The 8,057-nt window shown below is 38.6% G+C and overlaps 1 protein-coding gene across 1 annotated transcript; it reads right to left on the bottom strand.

Moving 5' to 3' along the window:
* Window positions 1–2,758: 2,758 nt before the first annotated feature.
* On the bottom strand, window positions 2,759–4,134 carry LOC118832569 (casein kinase I-like). The gene has a single exon (XM_036739863.1). It carries the CDS (start codon window positions 4,132–4,134, stop codon window positions 3,154–3,156), a length of 981 nt encoding a protein of 326 aa, XP_036595758.1. The 3' UTR covers window positions 2,759–3,153.
* Window positions 4,135–8,057: the final 3,923 nt, after the last annotated feature.

Genomic DNA, 8,057 nt, shown 5'->3' with positions numbered 1-8,057 from the left:
TATGCTGGGCATGGGCTGGGGAGCAGATGACAACACAGAAAAATGGTCCAGGCAAGTCACTGCGAGTCTTTGAGATAGATGCAGATTACTGTATCCTCACAGCAGCTGAAGCAATCTACTAGCAAGTGGACATAACAGCATCAGTTGAATCCTTTTGGCCATAAAACAGTCAGTTTCATTGCGGGTCAAGCCTTGCTCCTGGGGAAAACCTTTGAAACTTTGAAAATCTGACTATTTACACACCTGAAATAAGAAAAATGAAAACAAGTCCCCTTGACGGAGAAAAGCTCAATCTTCAGCACACTCCTTTACATCCCCTTTTTCTTAGCAGGTGTTAAAAAGATTTACAAATGACAGCTTTTAAAATGCATGTACAGATCGTTGGAACATTTGTACAATAGTATGAGATTAAACCAGTCTCTCCCTATGCTTGCATTTGCTTCTTCTTACGTTTCCAAATAGAGACATTCAAATAAGTTGAAATGGCAACTTCCCAACATTTAAAAAAAATGGTACCCCCTCCATTAGGTCAACTCAGTAGAAATAGTAATAACCCTCCCAATCTCTTCCCTGGCCATCCCCTTGGTTACATTAAAATCCAGCAAAATAAGCCACAGTACAAGTGTCCAGATCATCTAATTACGGAATGTTGTGTCTTCAACTGGAACCATCATTTGTGTGGAAAGATGTAATTTGCATTTTGTCCAAATGAGCTTCATCCGCAGTCAAGATGTTAGCAAATTCACCAAATTTCTAATTCTTCTCTTGTCAAATTGAAGAAAAGGCATGGCAGATCAACGGTGAATGGAGTTCCACTTCTAGCTGCAGACAAAATGGTAAGACATTCAGAATGAAGACTTGCATCTTGCTTTAAAATGTTAAACAGTCCTAAATAAAAGACTCAGACTATACCACAACTTTTTTTAAATGACAAAGAAACCAAACAACACAGAACAAATATATTTCAGAAAAAGTGCATCATCTAAGTGCATAGTAAATGAAAGCATAAGCCCTGGAAAATATTCCCCCCCCACCGCCCCCCGCTATCACCAAAGTCAGGTTTTTTTTTTTCCTTTTACATAAACCATATGTAAAAATAACTTTTAGAGACCAATTTCCTACTAAGGAACCAAACCAATTAATACTTTATCCAGGCAGAAAAAAATTACTAAAAACTTTGCCTGTCCCCCAGAGCTCATTTATTTTTTAAGACTGAAGTTCTGAACTAAATCTTAAATGGCTGAATACGGCAATTCTGAAATTATTGCTGAGGCATTTTTTAAATTTTAAAAAACAATATAATATGGGATTGAGAGACACCAAAGAAATCTTTATGTCTCTCAGGATTTCCCAAACATAATGCCCAGAACTGTACGTTTCCACATGAGACACCTGGCAGGATTTCCAGACAGCAGGGTGTTTTGTTGTTCTTTTTTACATTTATGCTGACATGTTAGAAATGCATAAGTTGATCTGTTCAGTGTACTGCCAGCAATCAGAATTGTGGGCTTCTTTTATGCCTCTTTCTGATGGGTCACAGATAAAGGAAGAGAAAGACATTAAGAGCAAGCACTCACATAGGCAGCCTTGAGGGGCTGGGGGAAGTGATCATGTGAACACCACACAGAAAGAAGCTAAGAGCTCATATCAATTGGATCATAGCCATTTCACTAGGATAGTAAAATCTCCTTTGTTCAAAAGCCTTTCAACACTTCTGTTCTAATTTTCAAAAAGACCATAGCAAATCAATATAGCTGGTTAGTCAATAGCAACATGAACTGCCTGGATCAAATCCTGACAGGTGCACTACTAGGTACTGAGACACAGCAACACCTATTTGTGAGTGTGTGTGAGTGTGTGTGTAGACAGACAAATAGATATAGACATTAAAAACAAGTATGCCTTCTTCATTGAGGCAGGAAAAAAACATGCCAAAAGAAAGGAAAGAGTAATCTAAAATGATCTGCAAAGGATGATGATAAATGTTCCTAAAACAACCTATTAAAACTATGGAGATGCTTATCCTCTCATAAATTAGCAGGCATTTGTTTTTTTTTATTACAGAAAATTAATTTTTATATTAATTTTTTAAAAAAGTTTCCATTTCAAAATAAAAAAAACAACTTTTGCAGAGAGTATATTTACTAAGAAACTTACCATAGAGGTTCAATTGTATGATGTTCAGTAAATTTCTGTGGCAAATATGCTGTTTTTCTTTTGTATACCAGGGATGCTGTAGTTGATGGAGTAGACAAATATGCTGTTTTTCTTTTGTATACCAGGGATGCTGTAGTTGATGGAGTAGACAAGTAGACAAGTCCTTTCACTAAATCTTCATTTAAGATGATGTTATTTCTAGCTCAGTAAGTGGACAGTCTTTCAGAGCCTTAAAAAAAAAAAACCCCGGCTTCTCTAGCTGCTGATGTGGATATATGATTTAGCAAGTTTAAGAAGGTTTTAGTTTATGACTTCCAAATTTCCAGGAGGGGGAAAAAATCTGAGTGTGCCTAATTGTGGGTAGTTCCAAATGGGGTTAAAGACTGTTCATGCAGTTCTTCTAAATGAGATCTCAAAGTAGCATTTGTCCAAAATGACCTGTGCCAATCGCTTAGTAAACTTTTATATTTGAAAAAAATGCAAAAAAGAACTGAAAAAACTGGACACTGCATGCTCCATCAGGATACCCAGAGCTACTTAATACTAAAATTAAGTTGAAAAAGATTGCCCTAACCATCAGCAAATGTCCATAATGTTCTGGTATTTCTAGAGCTGGAGAGTAATAACTTCTGATCTTCTTTGCCTTATAGGTGCCAAACTCAGAAATCCGATGGAGTCTGTGTCTGCGAGATCTTGCCTACCACACAGGTTTATACTAAAATTAAGTCCTTTTTAGTTTTCTGAAATTAAGTTCTTTGTTCTTCTTTCTGAAATTAAGGGGTTTTTTGAGGTTTTTTTTTCTGAAATTAAGGTAGTGGTTGTTTTTTGCATTTTGAATTAAAATTCTTAACAATCAACAGTTGCCCCAACAATTTGTAAAAGTCCATATAATTTGATGTTTTTTGAAATAAAGTAAAAGTCCATATTAAGTAATTTTTTTTTTTTTGAAATAAAGCACCCTCCCTTCTCATCTGCTCCGTCATGTGCTCTTCCTGCTTAGAAATGTGTTGGGTGGCGAGCCTGATGCATCTGCCTACGAGCAGCATGTGCATGCTGCGACCTCTGCCTCAGGCTCCAGTCAAAAGGATCCTCACCATGCTCGTGTGGTTGGCCCATCGATTTTAAAAGGAGGTTGAATAGTTGCTTCAGATACGAATAATCTGGAGTTTCGTCAAAGCCCAGAGAGCGGCAGTAGTTGAGGTATATGCCAAATTCTGGTGGAAAACCTCTGCATAAGGTTTCAATAGGTGTGGCCATTTTCTTTTCAGTAATCTTTTCATATCTCTCCATCCTGGTTGCCCCCTTTAGTCCCTGCCAGGGAAGGCTTGTTCTGTTGAAATACATCAGAACGTAGCCAACCGATTCCAAATCATCTCTGCGGCTCTGTTCTATACCCAGGTGAGCGTTGATGCTGGCATACCTAGCAGTGCCAGTTAGATTTTTATCTTCTCGGTATGGGATGTGCTCTTTGGTTTTAGCATCTCGATACTTCTTGGCTAAACCAAAATCAATGAGGAACAGCTTGTTTCGGTGATGCCCCATGCCCATCAGGAAATTATCAGGTTTGATATCCCTATGTATGAAATTCTTACTATGCAGATATTCTATTCTAGTAATCATCTGCTCAGCTAGCAACAGGACAGTCTTCAAACTGAAACTACGGGAACAGTAATTAAACAGGTCTTCCAAGCTGGGCCCCAGCAAATCCATAACAAGAACATTGTAATTTCTCTCTTGACCAAACCAACACATGCGGGGGAAGCCCACCGCACCCTGGAGGATGCTGTACAGCTTGCTTTCATACAACAACTGAGGGTGCTTGGCCCTCTGGGATTCAAGCTTTACAGCTACATCCTCGCCGGTTAAGAGATTGGTTGCCAGATAGATGTCTCCGAAAGCCCCACACCCAATCTTTCTTATCAGTTGATATCTCCCTCCCACAATAAAATCAGTCCTGAGGTAACCGTGGCAGGCCATGACAAAAATCAGTACTACTAACCTCAAGAAGTTAAGAAGGCAGGTGTAGAGTTGGCAGAGGTTGGAGATGAAGGAATTGATAAAAAGTTTTGGGTGAGCGGTGATTTAGTCGGAAAAGAAGAGAACCACAGCAGGAGAACAACAAGGTCCGACTTCTCTGGCAGAAACTTCCCGCAGCTCTGTCTCCGAGACACCGCGTTCGCTTAAATCTGATAGGCTATGCTATCTTCTGACGTCACAGTGGGAGGCGTCAACTCAGAGTTCCGGAGGGCTCAATGGCTCAGAGCTCAAACTCCACCCACTAAAACTGAAACTCCGCCCACCGCCGCCATGTTTGTACCTGCTTGTGGAGAATTCTTGAAGGGATTACGGCCTCTGGTGTGGGCTGAGCTAAAATGCCTGAAGAGTGTAGGAAATAGCCTCCCGGGAAGCAAACATCCCACCTGGTTTTAGGCCTACTTATACAAAAGAAAAAGAGAGGAGGCTTTAAATGCAAAACACTTGCTAAACTTACCTTGCATCCCATCTCTCCTCAAAGCAAAATAAACATTGGATGGGGAGAGGTAGAACAAAAATGATTAGCGAAGAATAGGAAAGGAAGGTGGGTATATTTATCTAAGATAGATGACGCAATCTGGATTTTGTACAGAGTGAGTTTATCAACAAGCCAGGGATAAAATACACCTCATGAACCAAAATATTTAAAGGTTTATATAGTTTAGCAGATTTGATCCTCACAATATGTTGTGAGGAAGGGGCCATTTTTGTCATATTTACTTATAAGAGGAAACTGAGAGGATCTGAGGTACTTTTCCTACATTACCTGATTTTTACCACAGAAAAACTCTGAAGGGACCAGTGTTATCATGTTCGTTTTATGAATAAGATAACAGAAGCACTAAGGTATTTTCCATATGTCATCCATTTTTACATCATAACAATCTTATGTGAGGAAGGGGCCATGCTTGTCATTTAAATTTTACAAAAGAAGACATTGAGGCTCTCCGATATTTTTCACATATTAACACATTTTTACCCCAGAAATACTCAGAGGGAAGGACCGGTGTTGTCCTATCCATTTTGTGAAGTAGAAAAATGAAGCTGTGAGGGTAATTTCATTTTTTTTTTTTGGCCATGCTAAAATCCTGTTTTCGAGTCTGTTTTACTGATGAGGAAGGTAAAGTTCTGAGAGACTTTTCTCACATCTCCTCATTGTTACTTCAAAAAGAGTCTCTGAGGGAAAGGCTCACTGGCTCATTTTCTTTTAAAGAAAGAAGAAATAGATTCCCAATATTACCACATTTTTACCTCACAAAAATCCCATGAGGAAGGGTTCATTATTTTCCTGTCCAATTTTCAAAAGAGAAAACTAAAGTTCTAAGGTAATTTTTATGTTACCTGATTTTTACCCCACAAAAACACCCTGAGAAAGGGATGGAGCTTGTTGTCTTTTTCCAGAAAAAATGTACCCAAGATCACAGATACTTCACATTTTTTTTTTTTACCTCACTGTGACCTCACAAAAATCCTCTGGAGAAGGGTTGTTGTCACCATGTCCATTTTACCAAATAGGAAACTGAAGCACTTGAGGTACTTTTCAAAGGCTACTTTATTCCCACCTCCCAAAACCTATCTGAGGAAGGTTTGTTTTCAAGTCAGTTCACCAAAATACCCTGTGAAATAGCTTCTTATCTCCATTTTCAGAAAGAACGTACTGAAGCTCTCAGGCACTTCACATTTTTTTACATCAATGTGACCTCATAAAAATCCTCTGGGGAAAGGGCCCTTGTGGCCATGTCCATTTACAAAAGAGGAAAAAGAAGCACTTGAGGTACTTTTTATAGATTTCCCCATTTTTACCTCACAAAAATGATCTGAGGAGGGCTTATTGCTCTTCTGTCTATTTTAAAGTGGAGAAAAATAAATTTCTTTCATATCTTGCCTTATTTTTACCTCAGCACTTTTAACCTTCCTATGTGAGTGAGCAACCACTGCTTTGATGCCAGTTTTACAGAAAAAGAAAAAGTTCTGAGGTACTTTTCACATATTACCTCATGGTTCCCTCACAAATCACTTCCAAAAGGGGCCTTTGGGTCATTTTCCTTTTAATAAAGATGAAAATAATACTCTGAGGTACTTCTGAAATATTACCTCATTTTAAAATTCTTTTAGGAAGGGTCCATTTTTTCAGTAGAGGAAACTAAAGGGTTTTTTTAATTTATTTCCTTATTTTTATCTTACATCGTTCTTGTCAAGTTGTACCATTACTGTCATGTCCATCTTTCTGAAGAGAAAAATGTATTCATAAGGTACTGTTCAAATATTTTGTCCTTTTTACTTCACAAAAAATCTGTAAGGAAGCGGCCACAGTTGTCATCTCCATTTTTGGAAAAATTAAAATGAAATTCTGGAATACTTTCCCTTTTTTACCACAAAACACCGTCCTGTGAGAAATCAGCCATTATTATCCTGGTATTTTTCACATATTACCTTATTTATATCACACACAAACTCTCTGAGGGAGGGTCCACCGTTGTCACCTCCATTTTAGAAACCTGGAATATTAACCACTTATGGACTTTATGTAATTTATACTTCACAAAATTCCTCTGATTGTTTCCACATCCATTTAACAGAAGAAGAAATGAAAATTCTGTGGTACTATTCATAAACTCATTTGTCCTTTACAAAAACTCTCTAAGAAAGGGTATTGTTCTTCTGCTTCACAATTTAGAAAAATGAACCTCAGAGTTATTTTCACGAATTGCCTCATATTTACCTCAGAGCACTCCTGTTATGAGGCTGTGTATGTTGTAATGGCTCTTTTCTAGAACTGTAAACAAAGTTTGAATTACTTTCCATCTATCGCCCCATGTTTATCTTGAAACAACCATGTGAGGAAGGAGCCACTATTTTCATGTCCACTTTACAGAGGTGTATTTCACAGACTACCTAATTGGTTCTCCACCAAAGCTCTTTGTGCAAGGGACCACTGTAGCCATTTCCTTTTTAAGAAAGAAAAAGCTGATGTCCTGATGATGTTACCTCATGTTTTACCTCACAGTAATCCTGCAAGGGGGGACCATTGTTCTCTTGTCCATTTTATACAAGAGGAAACTGAAGCTCTAGATATTTTTCAGATATTACTTCAATTTTACCTCACAGCTATCCTGTGAGGAAGGGACTGTTGCCCTCTTTTACAAAAAGTGGGAACCGAGGCACTGATGTATGTTTCCCACATCTTATTTTTATGACAGAAATACTCTCTAAGGAAGAGCTTTTGTTCTTCTGTCTAGTTTACAAATGAGGAAAATAAAGCCTTGTGGTATTTTCATCTATTCCCTCATTTTTGTTGTTACTGTTCAGTCGTTTTCTAGTCATGTCCAACTCTTCGTGACCCTATTTGGGATTTTCTTGGCAAAGATATTGGAGTGGTTTGCCATTTCCTTCTCCACCTCATCTTACATATCAGGAAACTAAGGGAAATAGGTCATGACAGGCCCAGCGCTCTATCAACTATGCCACCTAGCTGTTCCATTTTTTCCTCACAAGAATCCTGTCCACCTGGACCCTAAACAGGACCTTGCCAATGGCACACCTTGGGTATGCCCACTAGAAGGACCTTTTTTCCCTCTCCAAGTCAAAACTTCCCTGTCCCCCTGTGCCCCAATGCCTTTGTGCTCAGTAACATTCAGCTTATCCAATAAATTATTCCATGCTGTGGTGTATTTTCATCACCAACTCCAACAGAGTCACACTTTAACAGAAGCCTTCAAGACATGTGGTGCGTAACCCAAAGAAACAACTCTAATGGTAAAAACTTCAGATTTTATGACAAGGCCAGTGGGGTAAATATTTCAAGGGCAAGATCCCTTAGGAAACTCCTCACATCACATCACATAGTTGGCTCTGTCTGACATTAA

This window comes from Trichosurus vulpecula, chromosome X (assembly GCF_011100635.1).
Source record: "Trichosurus vulpecula isolate mTriVul1 chromosome X, mTriVul1.pri, whole genome shotgun sequence".
In the NCBI taxonomy this organism is placed as follows: domain Eukaryota; kingdom Metazoa; phylum Chordata; class Mammalia; order Diprotodontia; family Phalangeridae; genus Trichosurus; species Trichosurus vulpecula.
This window is presented reverse-complemented; position numbering and strand designations above follow the sequence as displayed.

Excerpts from the sequence above, each read along its gene's own strand:
- LOC118832569 (XM_036739863.1), bottom strand. The coding sequence starts at position 4,134 with ATGGCCTGCCACGGTTACCTCAGGACTGATTTTATTGTGGGAGGGAGA.